Consider the following 20,044-nt stretch of genomic DNA (forward strand, 5'->3'; position numbering starts at 1 on the left):
CTAGTAACAATTGATAGGAGGGAAGAAATAGCTGAGTTTTAATATTAGAAGTCTTGCTTTGATACCTAAACCTGCTGAATGTCACTTCATATCACTAATGAATTGGCAGGGCTCATTGAGAGGGCTTTAAACTAGGTTTGAAGGGGGAAGGGGATAAAACCAGGCTCACTAGAGATGAGCCGAGGGGTGGCGTGCCAATGCTGGGGGCGAAATCGATAGCCCAGCTCAAGTGCATCTACACCAATGCACGCAGCATGGGCGGCAAACAGGAGGAGCTGGAAGCCATTGTGCAGCGGGAGAGATATGACTTAGTTGCCATCACAGAAACATGGTGGGGTGACTCTCACGATTGGAGTGCTGCCATGGATGGCTATAAACTCTTCAGAAGGGACAGGCGAGGAAGGAGAGGTGGTGGGGTGGCCCTGTATGTTAGGGAGTGTTTCGATTGTCTAGAGCTCAATGATTGTGATGATGATGATACGGTCGCGTGTTTATGGGTAAGGATGAGGGGGAAGGCCAACGAGGCAGATGTCCTGCTGGGAGTCTGTTATAGACCACCCAACCAGGATGAAGGAGCGGATGAAGCGTTCTACAAGCGGAAGTCTCTCAATTGCTAGCCCTTGTTCTCGTGGGGGACTTCAACTTCCTGGACGTCCGCTGGAAGTACAACACGGCAGAGAGGAAACAGTGTAGGAGGTTCCTGGAGTGTGTGGAAGACAACTTCCTGACACAGCTGGTAAGGGAGCCTACCAGGGGAGGTGCCGCGCTCGACCTGCTGTTTACTAACAGAGAAGGACTGGTGGGAGATGTGGTGGTCGGAGGCTGTCTTGGGCTTAGCGACCATGAAATGGTAGAATTCTCGATTCTTGGTGAAGTAAGGAGGGGGGGCAGCAAAACCGCAACGATGGACTTCCGGAGGGCGGACTTTGGCCTGTTCAGGACACTGGTTGAGAGAGTCCCTTGGGAGACAGTCCTGAAGGGCAAAGGGGTCCAGGAAGGCTGGACGTTCTTCAAGAAGGAAGTCTTAAAGGCGCAGGAGCAGGTTGTCCCCATATGCCATAAGAAGAATGGGTGGGGAAGACGACCGGCCTGGCTGAATGGGGACCTCTTGCTGGGACTCAGGAAAAAAAGGAGAGTTTACCGCTTGTGGAAGAAGGGGCAGGCAACTCAAGAAGAGTACAGGGATCTTGTTAGGTCGTGCAGAGAAGAAATGAGAAAGGCAAAAGCCCAGCTAGAACGCAATCTGGCCGCTGTTGTTAAAGACAACAAAAAATGTTTTTACAAATATATTAACGACAAGAAGAGAGCCAAGGAGAATCTCCATCCTTTATTGGATGCAGGGGGGAACATTGTCACCGAGGATGAGGAAAAGGCTGAGGTACTCAATGCCTTCTTTGCCTCAGTCTTTAACAGGCAGACCAGTTATCCTCAGGGTACTCGGCCCCCTGAGCTGGAAGACAGGGACAGCGAGCAGGATGAACCCCCCATAATCCAAGAGGAAGCAGTCAACGACCTGCTATGCCACCTGGATGCTCACAAGTCTATGGGGCCAGATGGGATCCACCTGAGAGTGCTGAGGGAGCTGGCGGAGGAGCTCGCCAAGCCACTCTCCATCATTTATCAGCAGTCCTGGTTAACGGGGGAGGTCCCGGATGACTGGAGGCTTGCCAATGTGACGCCCATCTACAAGAAGGGCCGGAAGGAGGATCCGGGGAACTACAGGCCTGTCAGCCTGACCTCGGTGCCGGGGAAGATTATGGAGCGGTTCATCTTGAGGGCACTCACAAGGCATGTGTGGGACAACCAGGGGATCAGGCCCAGCCAGCACGGGTTCATGAGAGGCAGGTCCTGCTTGACCAACCTGATCTCCTTCTATGACCAGGTGACCCGCCTAGTGGATGAGGGAAAGGCTGTGGATGTGGTCTACCTGGACTTCAGCAAGGCCTTTGACACTGTCTCCCACAGCATTCTCCTGGAGAAGCTGGTGGCTCAGGGCTTAGACAGGTGTACTCTGCGCTGGGTAAAATACTGGCTGGACGGTCAGGCCCAGAGAGCTGTGGTGAATGGAGTTAAATCCAGTTGGCGGCCAGTCACGAGCGGTGTTCCCCAGGGCTCAGTTTTGGGGCCGGTCTTGTTCAATATCTTTATTGATGATCTGGATGAGGGGATTGAGTGCACCCTCAGTAAGTTTGCAGACGACACCAAGTTGGGCGGGAGTGTTGATCTGCTCGAGGGTAGGAAGGCTCTGCAGAGGGACCTGGACAGGCTGGACTGATGGGCCGAGGCCAACTGTATGAGATTCCACAAGGCCAAGTGCCGGGTCCTGCACTTGGGTCACAACAACCCCATGCAGCGCTACAGGCTTGGGGAAGAGTGGCTGGAAAGCTGCCCAGCAGAGAAGGACCTGGGGGTGCTGGTTGACAGCCGGCTGAACATGAGCCGGCAGTGTGCCCAGGCGGCCAAGAAGGCCAATGGCATCCTGGCCTGTATCAGAAATAGTGTGGCCAGCAGGAGTAGGGAAGTGATTGTGCCCCTGTACTCGGCACTGGTGAGGCCGCACCTCGAATACTGTGTTCAGTTTTGGGCCCCTCACTACAAGAAGGACGTTGAGGTGCTGGAGCGTGTCCAGAGAAGGGCAACGAGGCTGGTGAGGGGTCTGGAGAACAAGTCTTATGAGGAGCGGCTGAGGGAACAGGGGTTGTTTAGCCTGGAGAAAAGGAGGCTGAGGGGAGACCTCATCGCTCTCTACTACTACCTGAAAGCAGGTTGTAGCGAGGTGGGTGTCGGTCTCTTCTCCCAAGTAACTAGCGATAGGACGAGAGGAAATGGCCTCAGGTTGCGCCAGGGGAGGTTTAGATTGGACGTGAGTAAAAATTTCTTTACTGAAAGAGTGGTTAAACATTGGAACAGGCTGCCCAGGGAAGTGGTTGAGTCACCATCCCTGGAAGTATTTAGAAAACATGTAGATGCGGCACTTAGGGACATGGTTTAGTGGGCATGGTGGTGTTGGGTTGACGGTTGGACTCGATCTTAGAGGTCTTTTCCAACCTTAATGATTCTATGATTCTGTGATTCTTTTTCTGGAACCAATGTAGGCGTTTTGGTTCAGGCTGAGACTCAAGTGAAACATGTTACAACACATCAGACTCACAAAAATTATGGCTAAATCAAATAAGAAAAACAGTATTATTTATTTTTATATCACTTTTAAAGATTAGCAAATATTAACTTGGCAGAGAACTGTTCATTGCAGCATCTCCTTGATATATCAGTTAATATACCTGAAATCTTGACCACTTCTGTGGCAAAATCTATTGACTTTAATGTACATCTTTGTAAATAAAATGGGAATATGGCCTGAGAAATAAGCTGACACATGATATTCTGTTACATAAATGCATGAATTGAGAGAATAATGATATTTAAATTGTTCAAATTAGAAAAGACTTTTTCCAATACGAAAATCTACGTACGCTAGTAACAAGTGGCAAAACATGAACATTGAAATTCATGCCTTAAACTCTTATACAAAATACCTTTGTAACTACCATAAACAGCTGCTGTAATGCTACATGGAAGGTAATTGCACTATTATTTAGATAGGTAATCTTTTGATTTCAACAATTAGAACTCAAATCTAAAATGGCTATTTGAAACTACACAAAAGTATAAGGAACACTACTAAAATACATACCAGTTGCTTTTCTGAACTTTAAGCCTCTATCCATTCTCTGATTTGTCATTAAATATAGTTTGATGAATAAATTATACTTATGCATAGAGATATAGTAACTCTAATAAGGGTTGTTTAATAAACTCTTCAGCCATTCTGGTATAGAAAGCTCAGTAAAATTTCCCTTCAGTTCCTTGTCTTCAGATGAAGCTTTCAAACATCAAGAAACAAATAAGGTACAAACTCCCATTCCCCAGAGTTGGCATCACGGGATCATTGGGAGATCATGAGAAGATCATGGGAGAATTACATACGAGTTCTGAATTACCCTAACTCCAATAACCTTTCCAATCTCATTAAGTAAGGAACATTTTAGGGGAAAAAAATCACAATGAGTTCTGTCTTAAGCTGTGGCTTGATTAAATATTTCCTTTGGCAACAGTACTGGCTTAACTAGCCCACAAGTCCCCCGTTGCTCTCTACAGAATGACTGGCTTAGAGAATTAACCCAGTCAAAAATAAGCTCTAACAGCCACAGCAACACTAAGGAGACTAGAGTGAACAGGGTGGCAGAATGTGTTAGATTAGTACTTATGAAAGAAATATTCCTTATACTATGCACAGGTATCCGCTACTTAAGGAGTCCAGTCTTTCTTCAGTTATATTATCCAAGCCCATCCCAGAAATCATGATATATGACATGAAAAATTAGATTGGACCAAAGCCAGTAAGAAAAAAGAGCAGATGCAAGGGCTCTTTGCCATCCTTTACTGAGAGACCTACATAGAAGGTTGCAGATCATTTCTCTTTGTGGCTTCCATGAGTATTTTGATCTTTATGTTCCCTAGCACAGCGTCTACAGCACAAGCTGCCCAATAATAAGGGTACTGGTCTGAGACATAAAAGTTTGAAAGACAGAGTTAGATCTAGGTATCTCACTTCCAGGTCAAATGCAGTAACCTTTAAAATACCGTAAAACATTTTGTACTGACTCAATGCTCTAAACCACTGTAGAAAACATAGGCAATGGTTATTATTGTTAAGAAAGCTTAGGTGTTGCTCTTCCTCATATTTTGACTCCCGTGAGACTTACACTGCAGCTGTATGCCAGGCAGCTCAGGTGGAAGCAGTTCTGTGTCTAAGCAGAAAGAAACGAAACCGCAGGCAGGAAGAGCATTTTCAAGAAGCTGTAAACATAGGCATTTTGAGATTTAGGCATTTCTGGGGTAGGATTGTACAGCTAAAATCTGCTCAACTCAAAAGCATCAGTCTGTCTTGAACCCATACCCTACCACAGTACAAGATATGAATTGGATACCCCAGAATCCAGTCATAAAATTTTGACATACTTAATGTTGCTCCCAATAGCAAATGGTAAATTTTGCTACCAACTTCAACATGATAGATTGCGTACATTCCACAAGAGGTTGGTTTGTTTGTTCGGTTTTTAACTTTTCAATGGGAGTTTTATTAGAATGAATGGAGGCTTCACGATTCTTGTCAATTGTCAGTCTTTGAATTTCCTGTTTCAGTTAGTGTAGGCATTAATCGCTGCATACTGTATTAACATGGTTCTTAGAACTTTGTAAACAATCTTGCTGGACAGTCATCTAGTGTTAGGAAGTGGCACTTTACATCTGTGTCAAAAGTGAAATGGCTGTAATTGTAAAAGAACAAAACCTAGGCAGAAAGAAAGGATTTTGAAAAATTAATAGCTTTTGTTCACTTTTGTTTCTTTTCAGCTTGCTCACTGTGATCCTGCCAAAAGAATGTGTAATGGTGTTTCACAGTCTATGACTAGATCAATTTTAGAAGATAATTTTGAAGGAGCAATCTCTTTTAGCTTCTCATTGCCCATTCTTTCCCTTCTCCAGACCCAAACACTATTTCATATTTGCACTTACTGATTAATGTATGTACGTAGAAAATGTTATGCAAAACATACATTTATTTAAAGGATAACATAATAGAAAATCTCACTTGAATTTCAAAATTTGATTTAACCATTCTTACATTAAGCATATTTAAGTCCAAATCTTTCTACACAAAGACTTACAAACTGAAGTTTACCATATCCTAGTGTAAAGGTCTCCAAACACAACTAATCACAACTGAACTAAGAATAAGACTGAAGAACTAGTTAAACTTGCATGGTTTAGTACTAATAAACTTGAAATAGAAGAGCGAATTTTTTCCCAAATGGTCCATTTAATAATTTGAAGCACTGATATTTGCAAATAGATTTCTTAAAAATATATATCTATCTCATTTTAAAACAACAGCATTGCAAAGCATAAATAAATTTGATTTGAAAGGAAAATCATCTTCTCTGCAGAATTGAACACAAAAATAGGCCAGCACCTCAGTCACTACTAGAACTGTCTGAACTATCAGAAGATGAACTTTTTTCCTTTCGTCTCTTCTTTTTCTCCTTTTTATGATGTTTTCCTTTCTTAGATTTATTCTTTTTTTCCTTTTCCCTTTCTTTTTTGTGTGATTTTTGTTTTTTTGACTTTGGCCCATCCTCTTCAGCTGCACTTGGTGAGGAAGATCTAGTAAAAAAAAAAAATATATACACACAGATTGATATGCAATTAAAGAAGGAAAATGCCACAAGAATAATGTGGGGGTTTTAATTTCAGTATTTATATAATGTCACAAATCAAATTTGGTGTAGAATTCGTACAGTGGCATCCACTGGAAAGCTTATGATATCTCAGTCTGCATGTTCAACTGAACAATGACTTTTCTAATTAGACTATTGTGCCAGAAAAGCAGTTATGTTTACAATACAGATTAATTAACAATGGAATAGGCAACTTGTGTGTTTTTCAACCTTCAATAAGAAAAGGACTAAGAGTACAGACTGACAGAAAACTGAAAGTATGACATTAAGATAGAGCTTCCAGCTTTTAAAATACCACATAATCAATAACGATGCTACAGAAATGCCTTCAGACAAATCTTAATGTATTTCTCTCATGCAAAAATCTAAGAGAAACAGGTATGACAAATTTGGATGCTCTTGCAGCTGGTAATATTGGTCTAACCAGCAGTGATGAGTAAATACAAACATACAAGAATTAAGATGACAATAAAAGAAAAGTCCTGATTATTACACTTAAGAGGGCAGTTTTGTGCTATTATTTACATGATTAACTATTAATTACTTGCATGTAAAGACTACAGCCAGTGGACGGACTCTTTTCTACTGTCTTCGTAAGTGTAAGTTAGAACTACACTACATAAATAGGGGGAAAAATGCCAATACAACCAGTGTTAAATCCTGTTTCTTTATTTCTGAAAAACATCTTATTGTGGCCTCCAAATACATTATACATTTCCTAGCTCTCAGCGCAGTTCCTGGGATATTGTCTCATCAACAGTCCTAATGACTAACCATCCTATAGTCTCATCTAAAAAAATCAGTCATCAGGCCAAAACTCAGATTCACAATAAATTTGGGTATTATGACATTTTTCTTTGAAACTGGAGTAACAGTTTTTTTAGGATTCTACAATAACAGGAACATTAAAACTCAACACATGCTAAGCTAAGTAAAACTGCAGAAGTTTTCCTTTTGATAGTTACATGTTACTCAGAGCATCTGTATGCATGTGTGTGTGTCTCTACACAAGCATGTGTGCACGCAGGGAATCTTAGGGTCTCTGAACTGCAGGGAGGCTCCTCCATGCGAGCTAAGCTGGGGACCAACCCCATAATCCTCCTGACTCCTTGTTCTTTTCCTACCACATCTTGCCTAGTGTTGGATAGTCAGAGGGAGCATTGCTTTCTCAGACCTGCAGTCCTCCAGCTTGATAGAACTTTCTAGACTTCCATGGTCCTAACTCAGCAGAAAGCCTGTGGCTTTACCATTACTAAAAAAACCAAGTTCTCACTGGAAAACAGGAAGCTTTTCAAACCAAAGATGTACTTGCAAATAAAGTTGCATCAAAAGATGCAATGTTTTCTGAGAAACAACCCAAACATCAGAAAAAATTTTAAAGCTCTGTTTTGAAATTAAAATTACCTTTTTCTTGGTCTCTTTAATTTTGTTTTTTCTTTGCTTTTTCTTCTTTGTTTCTTTTTTTCTTCCTCCTCATTTAAATCTATGGATAAAAAGTTACAGTTTACAAAACGCTTGTCTGAATTAAGATCAGCATTAAAAGAGTGGCTTCAATAGCAATGTGAAGTTACTACAAAATTCTTGTTAAAAGTTTTTCTTTTCCTTCCTCCAAACTCTGGTCTTGTATAGTAATTTCAGATATATTTTGCAGAGTAGCAGAACTTTTTATACAACTTACATTCTAATGGCTTTGATCTAAGCACTAAGAATGAAGGAACGCCTGTAAAACATAGTAAAAAGTTGTGACTTTTCCTATATGTTTACATCTGCTTTAGGTTTTCATATCCATTCTTCTGTATTTTAAAAGACTTGCCAAAGTCTGAAAACATTTAACTAGAACGTACAAAAAAAAGAGTGTTCTCTTAGGCTTACCTGAATTACTTTCACACATCCTCATTTCACACTTCACAAATAGCTATGCCATAACTAAGGTAAATTTGACTATCAATATACTGTCTACAAAAATTGGCAGAAGAGTCACCCCTCATCTGGTCATGTTTGTTTCCTGCCCTAACACTGTATAGTATTGTATAGCATCTTCAAATTTCACTTAACAAGCGATATTTTTATCACACTAGATGAAATTTCTAACCTTAGACTTTTCTATACCATTTCAAAAAGTATTTCTGAATTCTCTGAAATGCCAATCCAATACATAAATACACATTACAATGTCAGCTAACAGGAAAATACTGGCTTTACAATTTATCCTTAAAACAGATAGCTAATTTTGAGCATTTAATCTTATTTCTATCATACAAATAACTTTTCGTAGAGTCTGTATGCCAGTGCAATTATTTATTTGCTACCACAAATAGAAATTACTGGTCTGTATGTTCTGGAGAGAAATTTGAAAGAATTCAGTATGAGTTACAAAAAGCAAATTGCTTTTGGAGCAATTAAAAACCAGGAACAACAATGTGTGAACAAGCACAGTATTTTTTTAAGAAAACCGTGCAAAACTCTAAGTGCAAACAGTGCAAAAATCTTGAGAAGGTGAAGCCACTTGAAAATGGCAAAGTCCTGCCTGGGTTATTGACAGTTGGAGGTACATATCTCCTTACAGTACACATAGCTGCCACAGTTTGAGAAAGAATATATAATAAACAGGGATATTACAAGATCAAGTAAACAGCTGTTTTTCCTGCAGATATCCATCTTCAATCAGTTTAGGGCCAAAAAAACCCCTTACATCCAAAAGTACACAATAAGTGGGGACAAGTTTTTCCAAAGAGACTTGTTCCAAGACAGAACTGTTGCAGTACCAATTCAGCACTCCTGACAAGCAGACTATCCATTTCTTTTGAAGTGTTCCAGCAAATTACAGGGTTCTATCTATCCTTTCTCCTTCCTAAATAGCATTTTTAGTAGGAACTGAATGTAGAGTCTGGAATACGAGAGCAATAGAACAAAACATGACGTTTCAAGGGGCAGAGGGGAAGAATATTCATTCATTCATTTAAAACATGCTATGGTGGAACAACCTCCCCTTCTTACTTAGGGAAACAGCCTCTTTGGAGTCCAAATTCAAATGAACTCAAGTATCTGCTAAATAACCCATCTATTCTCTCTCTGACAAACAGTTGGTGCTCAGACCTTCAAAACACAGAACAGTACTCCTCCAAATATGAATGTTGAAATTCAATTCAGTAGCTCTTCCAGTCAAAAGACTACTTAGAAACTGGAGAGAAATTCAGCTGTCATAATTTGTCATTAGTTTTAAGAGTTACTATCAACTTTAAGATGTTTAAACTACATGCTATATTCAAAAGATTAACTCAGAACATCCATGTCATTTTCTCCTAAGCAGCTTCTTAGTAACAGCCTTCTTATCTCTTGTATTTAGGAGCCCTTTTTGAGATGTTCCAAATGGGTACGTTATTAATTTCCTATGACAGGAATTAATAATTTAAAAAAAAGATGTGGGTGTATCAAATCTCTGAAGTCTGAACACATGAAGTAAAAGACCTACTTTTAAAGCACAGGCTAAAAGAAGTAATAGTAGTTATCAAAAAGGATAAAATGAGCGTTCCAGTACTTCAGACGACCATTAACCAATTTACTCTTTAAGAAAAAAAAACCACCTTACTCTTTTTTTCACGCATGGCTTGCAATCTCTGTAGTTCTTCTTCTTCACTGTCTTCACTGCTAGTGCTGCTAACGTCTAAAACAATATCTCTTTGAGGATCTACTCGGAGGAAGTTTCGACATTCAAATGTTAGATGGCCAGCTGAACAAAACAAATATTCAGAAAGAAAAATTACAATTTACCAAAAAATACCAGAAAATAAAGAACATCCATTTTAGTACTACTCAGTTTTGAGAAGTGAAAAAAGGCTAGGCTGCAATCTGTGAACAAGGAGGGAGAAGGCTTACTTTGAAAAAGCCTCAAAGAATTTTGACAAATTCTTGTGCAATGTTATTCCATTTAATAGTGCTTTATGACCTGTCTCTTATTTCTGTTAATGTAAAGATTTTGTCCAACCTTTACTTTCTATTTTTTAATGGTCTCAGATCCTTCCTGAAGAAATTACCTAAAAGCATGAAGTGAAATATTTAAAAAACTACAGCAAGTGTGTTATATCACTCTTTTTGTCTCCCTCTAGTGAAATAGAAGAATCCTATTTGCTTATGAGACATAATCTTTAACAACCAGTACATAATACTGACTAAGCTACTACTTGACTAGTATTTTTAGCGTTCTAAGTTACATCTCAATAATCATGACCAGCGTTAGAAACCCTGTGCTGAATACACCTTTCGGAATAATAAAGAGAAATAAAACAAATTGAAGATATGGTTTGGGAGAAGCTAAGCTAAAGACACAGGAATTCAAGTAGCAATTGAAATAAACTCATCTTTTTCATATCAAAGTACCTACATTTTGAAGACAGAGCTTTTAGGAACATAAATACAGGTTGTGTAATTTCACTACAAGTTTCCTTCTCTTCCAGAAAGCTTCTGATACTTACTGCATGTAGAAATGAAGCACTAAATCTATATTGATATCCATGTTCCTTTGGAAGAACAGATACACAAAGATACAGATACACATTGACAAAATTTGTTGGAGACAAAGTCTACAGTGAAAGAATGAAGCAAGCTTTTTTCCCCTTCAACCCACATAATGCTCATAAAAAAGATTAAATCACTGTTAAAAGTTCAACACAATTCACTGCAAAACAGTGTCCACCCCTCCATTGTTCTAAAAATGAGAGTTAGTGATTAACAAATTAAAATCTTCACTAAGACCTGTCTCCATTTATCAGGAGAGTAGCCACAGACATGCTCATATGATCAGAGCATAATGCAAAGCATGAGCTAAATGCTAACTACAGAACTTGTAAGCAACAAAATTAACTGTTTCTTGAAATACAGAATGCACAAAGAAGTATGTTTTCTTAGCGAAGAAGATCATACAGATTCTAAATTATTTTTTCTGTTAAAACAGATTGGACTTGAGCTGAAATGCCTGCCTAAGTTTGCAGTGAGACTCAGAAGCACAAATGCTAATCTCAGTAGATATCAAAGACTATGCTTTCCATTCAAAGTTTCTCAAGTAATTGCATTGCAAATATAGTATATATGAATACAATAGCATACATTTTTTTTTGTTTCTGAGAAACTCAAGGGTTTTCAAAAGCAGCAATAGGCGTGAGGAGCCAGAGCATGAATAAGAAATAAATACATTTTAAAAATTATGGTAATTTAAACTGACAAACGTCTGGGCAACAACGGAGAACACATCTTTTTTATTTCCCCCCCTCCTCAAAAGGCAGTTCTAACATCATAAATTGAAGAAAACACTGTATCTTCATATAGCTCAATACAGACTTACGGTAGCCGCACTTCTTGCATCCTGCTCTGATGTTATCCTTATTTCCACCTGAAAGAGAAAATTTCATCAATTAGGTGTTACTAAACAGAACTTTCAAGTTTCTTTTAAATCTGGCTTGATAATGTCAATACACAGACAGGAGTGATCACTCCTCAGAGAATTAAGTACACTAAGATCTCTTAAAAAAACTTAAAAGCAAAACAGTGCATTTCTAAGGTCACTTTTCTGTACAGTAATCTATCAGAACAAATTTGGCTAGTATAAACTGCTGCGGATCATTTAGTTTCACATAACTTATTGCCAAACCCTCATTTGATTTATTATCACCTTTCCATTATAATTTCAATAATTATTGCACTTCTCTGAAAGCTTATGCATTTGTTTAGTTACAGTGTGAACACGGTAAGAGCTATCTGACATTCCAGATGTCATGGTTTAACCTCTGCCAGCAACTGAGCACCACACAGCCGCTCGCTCACTCTCCCCCCGCCCCAGGTGGGATGGAAGAGACAATCGGATGAGTAAAAGTGAGAAAACTCATGGGTTGAGATAAGAACAGTTTAATAATTGAAATAAAATAAAATAAATAATAATAATAGTAATAAAAATAAAAATATACAAAGCAAGTGATGCACAATGCAATTGCTCACCACCTGCCAACTGATGCCCAGCCAGTCCCCGAGCAGCAGTCACCCCCCCTCCCAGCCAGCTTTTCCCAGTTTAGGTACTGAGCATGATGTCACATGGTATGGAATGTCCCTTTGGCCAGTTTCCTGGCTGTGCCCCCTCCCAGCTTCTTGTGCACCTCCAGCCTTCTCAGTCGGTAGAGCATGGGAAGCTGAAAAGTCCTTGACTAGTGTAAGCACTACTTAGCAACAACTGAAACATCGGTGTGTTATCAACATTGTTCTCATGCTAAATCCAAAACACAGCACTGTACCAGCTACTAGGAAGAAAATTAACTCTGTCCCAGCCGAAACCAGGACAGTGTCCACCCCTTATTCTATACCATCTACGTCATGCCCAGGTCCCATGCTTTCCAATATATTCCCATTAATCACCACCCCTTTTCCTGTCTTTTGATATATATACACACAGATAGCATTCCCTTAGTCTATGGGCTGTCCCTATAAAATGTCCATTGAGTTCATTTAGTCCATGACTTTGGGCTCCATCTATCATAATAATCTTTCAGGGCAGGAAAGATGAAGATGGTATGCGGTGTTTCATGTTGAAGTCAGTTCTGGTTCCATCATCACTGCACTTCGCTCAGTTTCATCAAAGTTCATTCTTCATTAATTGTAACATCATTGATATGGCATATAATATTACATAGCAATTAACATCATACAGTTCAGATCATTGGCTATTCTCACCCAAAATCAAATCTCCTTGAGGTACACATCGGAATTCCCCATCCTCCCACATCACCCACAAAGTGCACCCAGGTCCTTGAGCAAAAGCAATCCCATGGATGGGTCTGCCTTTGCCCGAGGCAGGAATAACCCAAACTGTTTTCCCCAGCATATTTTTTATGTGCGCTACAGGGGCTTTATCCCCTTCTACAGCACGTAAAAGTTCTGACTGGGCAGGGCCTGCTCGATTGGCAGATCCCTCGTGTTGACTAACCAGGTGGCCTTTGCTAAATGTGTATCCCAATGTTTGAACATCCCACCACCCATTGCTCTCAGTGTAGTCTTTAACAGTCCAGCGTATCATTCAATTTTCCTGGAGGCTGGTGCATGACAGGGGATGTGATACACCCACTCAATGCCATGCTCTTTGGCCCAGGTGTCTATGAGGTTGTTTCGGAAATGAGTCCCATTGTCTGACTCAATTCTTTCTGGGGTGCCATGTCACCACAGGACTTGCTTTTCAAGGCCCAGGAGAGTGTTCTGGGCAGTGGCATGGGGCACGGGATAAGTTTCCAGCCATCCAGTGGTTGCTTCGACCATTGTAAGCATATGGCGCTTGCCTTGGTGGGTTTGTGGGAGTGTGATATAATCGATCTGCCAGGCCTCCCCATATTTATATTTCAGCCATCGTCCTCCATACCAAAGAGGCTTTAACCGCTTGGCTTGCTTGATTGCAGTGCATGTTTCGCATTCATGGAACACCTGTGCAATAGTGTCCATGGTCAAGTCCACCCCTTGATCACGAGCCCATCTGTATGTTGCATCTCTTCCTTGATGGCCTGAGGTGTCATGGGCCCACTGAGCTAGAAATAATTCACCCTTATGTTGCCAGTCCAGATCCACCTGAGCCACTTCAATCACAGCAGCCTGATCCACCTGCTGGTTGTTTTGATGTCCTTCAGTGGCCCGACTCTTGGCTACGTGAGCATCTACTTGATGGACTTTTACAACCAGGTCCTCTACCCGGGCAGCAATATCTTGCCACAATGCGGCAGCCCAGATGGGTTTGCCTCTGTGCTGCCAGTTGCTCTGCTTCCATTGCTGCAACCACCCCCACAGGGCATTTGCCACCATCCATGAGTCAGTACAGAGATAGAGCACTGGCCACTTTTCTCAGTCAGCAATGTCTAAAGCCAGCTGGATGGCTTTCACCTCTGCAAACTGACCTGATTCACCTATTCCTTCAGCAGTTTCTGCAACTAGTTGCATAGGACTCCATACAGCAGCCTTCCATCTCCGATGCTTTCCCACAAGCTGACAGGACCCATCAGTGAACAGGGCATATTGCTTCTCATTTTCTGGTAGTTCATTACAGTGGGGCCTCCTCAGCACGTGTCACCTCCTCCTCTGGCGATATTCCAAAATCTTTGCCTTCTGGCCAATCCAGGATCACTTCCAAGATTCCTGGGTGACTGGGGTTTCCTATTTGAGCCCGTTGTGTGATCAGTGCGACCCACTTACTCCACGTAGCATCAGTTGCATGATATGTACAGGGGACCCTCCCTCTGAACATCCAGCCTAGCACCGGCAGTCGGGGTGCCAAGAGGAGCTGTGCTTCAGTGACGATCACTTCTGAAGCAGCTCGAACCCCTTCATATGCTGCCAATATCTCTTTCTTCAGTTGGAGTACAGTGGGCCTCAGATGCCCTATATCCCCAACTCCAAAACCCTAGGGGTCGACCTCGAGTCTTGCCTGGTGCTTTCTGCCAGAGGCTCCAGGTAGGGCCATTCTCCCCGGCTGCGGTGTAGAGCACATTTTTTACCTCTTGCCCTGCCCGGACTGGCCCAAGGGATACTGCATGAACTATCTCCTCTTTAATTTGTTCGAAAGCTTGTCATTGCTCAGTGCCCCATTTGAAATCGTTCTTCTTCTGGGTCACTTGGTAGAGAGGGTTTACAATCAGACTGTAATTTGGAATATGCATTCTCCAAAAACCCACAATGCCTAAGAAAGCTTGTGTTTCCTTTTTGCTAGTTAGTGGAGACATGGCTGTTATTTTGTTGATCACATCCATTGGGGCCTGACAACGTCCATCTTGCCATTTTATTTCTAAAAACTGGATCTCCTGTGCAGGTCCCTTGACCTTACTTTGTTTTATGGCAAAACCGGCTTTCAGAAGGATTTGGTCTATTTTCTTCCCTTTTTCAAAAACCTTTCCTGCTGTGTTGCCCCACACTATGATGTCATCAATGTATTGCAGGTGTTCTGGAGCTTCACCCTGTTACAGTGCAGTCTGGATTAGTCCATGGCAAATGGTGGGGCTGTGTTTCCACCCCTGGGGCAGTCGGTTCCAGGTGTACTGGACACCCCTCCAAGTGAAAGCAAACTGTGGCCTGCACTCCGCTGCCAAAGGGATTGAGAAGAACGCATTAGCGATATCAGTTGTGGCATACCACTTGGCTGCCTTTGACTCCAGTTCGTATTGAAGTTCTAGCATGTGCAGCACGGCAGCACTCAGCGGTGACGTGACTTCATTCAGGCCACAATAGTCTACTGTTAGTCTCCACTCTCCATTAGACTTCCGCACTGGCCATATGGGACTGTTAAAGGGTGAGCGGGTCTTGCTGATCACTCCTTGGCTCTCCAGTTGATGAATCAGCTTATGGATGGGAATCAGGGAGTCTCGGTTGGTGATGTTTTGCTGCCGGTGCACCGTGGTGGTAGCAATTGGCACCTGTTGGTCTTCAACCTTCAGCAACCCCACAACAGAGGGGTCCTCCGAGAGACCAGGCAAGGTGGACAGCTGTTTAATTTCTTCCGTCTCCAAGGCAGCTATACCAAAAGCCCATCGGTACCCTTTTGGGTCCTTGAAATACCCTCTCCTGAGGTAGTCTATGCCAAGGATGCACAGAGCCTCTGGGCCAGTCACAATGGGGTGCTTCTGCCACCCATTCCCAGTTAGACTTACTTTGGCTTCCAATACAGTTAGCTGTTGGGATCCCCCCATAGCTCCAGAAATACAGATGGGTTCTGCCCCTTTATAGCTTGATGGCATTAGGGTACACTGTGCACCGGTGTCCACTAGAGCCTTATACTCCTGTGGGTCTGATGTGCCAGGCCACTGAATCCACACAGTCCAGTAAAACCAGTTGTCCCTTTTCTCCACCTGGTGGGAGGCAGGGCCTCTCTAGTCCTGGTCATAGTATTCATTTCTCATTTCTTGTAAATATAAGTCAGAAGTCTCTTCATTAAGATTAGGAGTAAGATCAGCCCTTCTACTCTGTCTGGGGAACTGCCCGCTGGAAACTGGAGCAGCAATTTTCCTGGAGGAACCCCCTTTTGTGATTGTTTTTCCTTGCAACTCACGTACCCATGCCTCTAGGGCTGAGGTAGGTTTTCCATCCCACTTCCTCATGTCCTCTCCGTGGTCACGCAGGTAAAACCACAGGGTGCCCCGTGGTGTGTATCCACTATATCCTCTCTCTTGAGCAGAGGGACACTTACTCCTAATGGCTGAGATACTGGTCCATACAGGTGGGGGGTATGACCTATTCTCTTCGAGTTGCTGGACCTTCCAGGACAGTTTCTCCACAGCCGAGATGAGGGAGGAAGAGAGACTTTCTTCATATTGCCGGAGTTGACCAGCCAATTCATCCACTGTTTGTCCCTCTCTGTCTTTCCAGGTCATCACTGCCAATGAGTTGGCATATGACAATGGTGCGCTCCATACAAACTTCTGCCACATGGGTCATGTGCACTTGACTTCGTTTGGATCTTTGGATAACTGCTCATTGTTCAGGTCATCGTAAATCACCTCCAGCATGGCTAATTCCCTCAGGTACTGGAAACCTCTGTCCATGGTGGTCCACTTGCCTGGGTGATGTATAACATCTTCCTTGAAGGGATACCTTTCCTTCATGCTTGACAGGAGTCACCTCCAAAGGCTGAGGACTTGTGTCCCTTTTCCAATCACTTTGTCAATGCCCCCTTCCCTAGAAAGGGATCCCAGCTGCTTGGCTTCTTTACCCTCTAATTCCAGGCTACTGGCCCCATTATCCCAGCATCAGAGCAGCCAGGTAACAATATGTCGCCTGGACGACAGCTGAAATCTTTTCACATATCTTGCAGCTCACTCAGGGATGGAGATCGGGTGGTTACCGCCTCGTTTATGAGTTCTTCCTCTTCTTCCTCCCTGGGCAGCGGCTGGCTCTCCTCCTCCTGTTTTCGTGATAGCCCTACTCTGGGATAGTCTGCCTCATCCACTTCTTCCTCCAGCTCCCTTTTAGAAGAGGTTTCTTCATCCCTTACTGAATGAGCCGACTTCTGCTTCCAACACTTCTTCTTGTGTATAGGGGCAACTGATACTGGCACAAGTTGTTTTTTTGATTCAGCTGCAGGGCCTGTTGCCAGGGTTAGAGTGGCCACAGGGCCTGTCGCTGGGGTTGGAGTAGCTGCAGTGCCTGTCACCGGGGTTAGAGTGGCCGCAGGGCCTGTCATTTTGTCGTCAGATCCAGAGACCTTCTCTTCCCCTTGAGGGTACTGAATAGTGTTGAACAGGGCTCGGTCAACATGGTTCAGGCCCCAGCACGTTGCAGTGATTTGCGTCTCTGGACCTGCCTGAGTGACAGCATACTTCTTCCAAATATACTACTAATTTTTCCGGATTCTGCACTTGTTCAGGGGTGAAGTTCCAAAACACTGGGGGTGCCCATTGGCTTAGGTACTTGCCCATGCTATCCCACACATCCTGCCACTCATAACTATCCAGTCTTGGGGCAGATCTCTGGATGATATTCTTAAATTGCTTATTAACCTTAGACAAAACTGAAACAATATTTCCAAGAAATACCAATAGAAGTATCTTAACTACCCAAGGATGTTCAAGATACTGAAAAGTTACTATAATGGAGGAGGAAACATCATAGAATAAGGTCTTATTTTTAATCACCTGAGCCTATTCATAATGAAAGTCACAACCGAATTTCCAAAATCAAAGGGTGCCCTTCTATCTTCCAACTGAATACAGTATGAAAAAACCAGCAACTTAAACAGTCATATACAGTTTTCTGAATAAACGAGCTCATTTATTTAAACAAATAATTAAGCAAACATAACAAGAAATCCATGACAGAAATTAGAGATCCAGAAAGGGGGTACATCGGCTCCATGAATTTAAACTTTGATTTACTGAGACAAGCACTGTCTTTAGAAAATTCTACGCAAAATAACAGAGAAACCGTCAAACCCCCGGTTGAAAAACTAACTTGGAAACTTGGACAACTCACTGGTCTATGCCCTGAAGAGTACTGGAAAGCTAAGCAATAAAGATACATACATTCCATTATGACACATGGTTTTCTACGGATGCCAAAACCTTAGTATTACATATCCCCTTCGAGGTCTATAAGCTCAGCAGTGTTTAGGTGCCTGTTTTATGACTATCTTTTGAGGGAAACCCACAAGAGGTAAGGAGGTAGGGAACATGGAAGAAAGTGTCAAGAAGCAAGGAACAAAAGTATACCTGTATCTTGCAATGTCATGTCAAAGAAATACTCAAAACAGCATCTGCTTGTTCGCTACACCTTGGGACTAGAAAAGCAAGATCACCCAAGCTACCTACTTTGTCTCAGCTTTCTGAAATACTCAGTAAACTTCAGCCCAACAGCATAACTGACCTGTAGGTAAAGAAAGATTTGGTATTCCATGCAAGGGAGGTCAGTACAGTCATGCACATGCTACAAAATCTCCTGTAATATGAGCAGGTGCCATTTGTCAGGAATTCCAATAGAAACACCCAGCAGATGACAAGAATATTGTCAACAAATACTCCCACCAAATTCCTGAGACTGAAATTTCATTATTATTTTTGGTTTTAAATAATAACGTTAGAAGCAGGGTTTTAGACTAGATGACGTTCTAGACAATTAAAAGCAAACAAATTACTAGAAGCTTCCTTTTCTCACTCCCTTCTTCCCAGGTGTTAATCCTCAAGAAAACTAACAACTGACACAGCAGCAACCATTACTAAGGACTTCATTCATTCAGTGGAGCACAAGGTTGCAAAAAAAGTTTTGGAAACCTTTGAACGCAAACATGAGATGTCTTTCTCAAGAACCACTTCTAGAATGGGAGCAAGCTTATTAAAGTCTTCTCTTTTCTTAAGAGAAGAAGCTTACCAAAGCTCAGGCTTGTTCAGCTGTTCTCCAACGAAACACTCCTCATGTCTCAGGATCAAGAAAAAATTATGAAGCAACGGCTGTATGTTTGGCTAACATAGATCTAAATACCTTGCAAATAGTGCAAGCATTTCTGCCTGTCCTGTCTCACCATCGTTTTCAAGGGGTCTATTTGAACAATAATCTAGTGGGGCACAAACGTTAATCCAGAACAAAAGACGAGGAGAAAAACCAAGTCTGGCAACAACCATTCTTCGGATCTAAGTTTAAAGAAGGTGGCTTATACTAACAGATGACAGGAACGTAGCACGTGGTCATCACTCATCCAAAACGTTGGGGAGGCGCCCCACAGGCCTAGAAGGAAGCGACTGCATCGCTGCGCTCATCAATGGCTGGCCTGACCACACCTCCCCACCTCCCCCGGCCATCTCCTTCTCTCCCTCTCTCCCGCTGCCCCAACGCCAGCTGGTTTAGAAGACCGGCTGTGCAGACCTGAGCAACGTTTCTCCACCGGCAGCCCCTGCGGCCTTAGGGAGATGCACCACCCCGCCGCCCTCCCCGCCTCACGCTTCCCACCGCGACGCGCAGTCGCGCGCCCTCCCCGCGTAATTTTCCGTCAACCCGCCGCTTATTTCCCCTTCCCAACATGCCAGCCCCGGGGTCAGCCGGCTATTGCCCGTTCTCTCCCCGCAGACCCGGCTGAGAGCCCCTTACCCGGCAGAGCCATGGCGCCTCCCGCCGCCGTCCTCGCCGGCCCGGCCCAGGCCTGCACCGGCCCCTCTCACCGCCGGAAGGCTTTGCGCGGCGCACTCTCGGACCGTGCCACTCACAGGGAGGACGGGGGACCTCAGTACCAAGCGGGAGCCACGGGGAGG

General features: G+C 42.8%; 1 protein-coding gene across 1 annotated transcript; it reads right to left on the reverse strand.

Moving 5' to 3' along the window:
- Positions 1 to 3,172: 3,172 nt before the first annotated feature.
- SREK1IP1 (SREK1 interacting protein 1) lies at positions 3,173 to 19,965 on the reverse strand. The gene is made up of 5 exons (XM_076363009.1): positions 19,884 to 19,965; positions 11,638 to 11,685; positions 9,889 to 10,029; positions 7,704 to 7,782; positions 3,173 to 6,225 (listed from the first exon to the last, which is right to left on the reverse strand). The coding sequence occupies exons 1-5, from the start codon at positions 19,894 to 19,896 to the stop codon at positions 6,036 to 6,038; spliced, it is 471 nt and encodes a 156-aa protein (XP_076219124.1). The 5' UTR covers positions 19,897 to 19,965; the 3' UTR covers positions 3,173 to 6,035.
- Positions 19,966 to 20,044: the final 79 nt, after the last annotated feature.

Source organism: Aptenodytes patagonicus, chromosome Z (genome assembly GCF_965638725.1).
Source record: "Aptenodytes patagonicus chromosome Z, bAptPat1.pri.cur, whole genome shotgun sequence".
NCBI lineage: Eukaryota > Metazoa > Chordata > Aves > Sphenisciformes > Spheniscidae > Aptenodytes > Aptenodytes patagonicus.